This window comes from Penaeus monodon, chromosome 19, assembly GCF_015228065.2.
Source record: "Penaeus monodon isolate SGIC_2016 chromosome 19, NSTDA_Pmon_1, whole genome shotgun sequence".
Taxonomy (NCBI): domain Eukaryota; kingdom Metazoa; phylum Arthropoda; class Malacostraca; order Decapoda; family Penaeidae; genus Penaeus; species Penaeus monodon.
In genome coordinates, this window is record NC_051404.1 from 7,814,344 (window position 1) to 7,814,622 (window position 279).

The following is a 279-nucleotide window of genomic DNA, read 5'->3' on the forward strand; positions in this document are numbered from 1 at the left end:
CACCGACACAACACTCCCATCACACAAACCACCCGTATACCTTATACCTCACACGACCTCTCTCCCCTAGGACGGCGAAGTGAGTGTGGAGGAATTCAAGCAGGCCGTCCAGACACACTGCAAGGGCAAGAAGTATGACGCATTCCCCTCCGCTTTCAAGGTCTTCATCTGCAACCAGTTCAAGACCATTGACGTGAACGGTAAGTCTCAGATTTCTTTTGGTTTTTGAAAAATTTGGAATAAAAAAAAGTGTTAGGTATTCCTGGTGTGTTCTCGTCA

At 47.0% G+C, this 279-nt stretch overlaps 1 protein-coding gene across 1 annotated transcript in view; it reads left to right on the forward strand.

Moving 5' to 3' along the window:
- LOC119585042 (sarcoplasmic calcium-binding protein, beta chain-like) overlaps window positions 1-279 on the forward strand; it is a gene marked incomplete in the record, with an annotated part of 31,574 nt that overhangs the window by 29,079 nt on the left and 2,216 nt on the right. Inside the window, 1 exon segment of the mRNA XM_037933659.1 lies at window positions 69-200. Within this exon segment, the coding sequence (XP_037789587.1) occupies window positions 69-200 (132 nt within the window).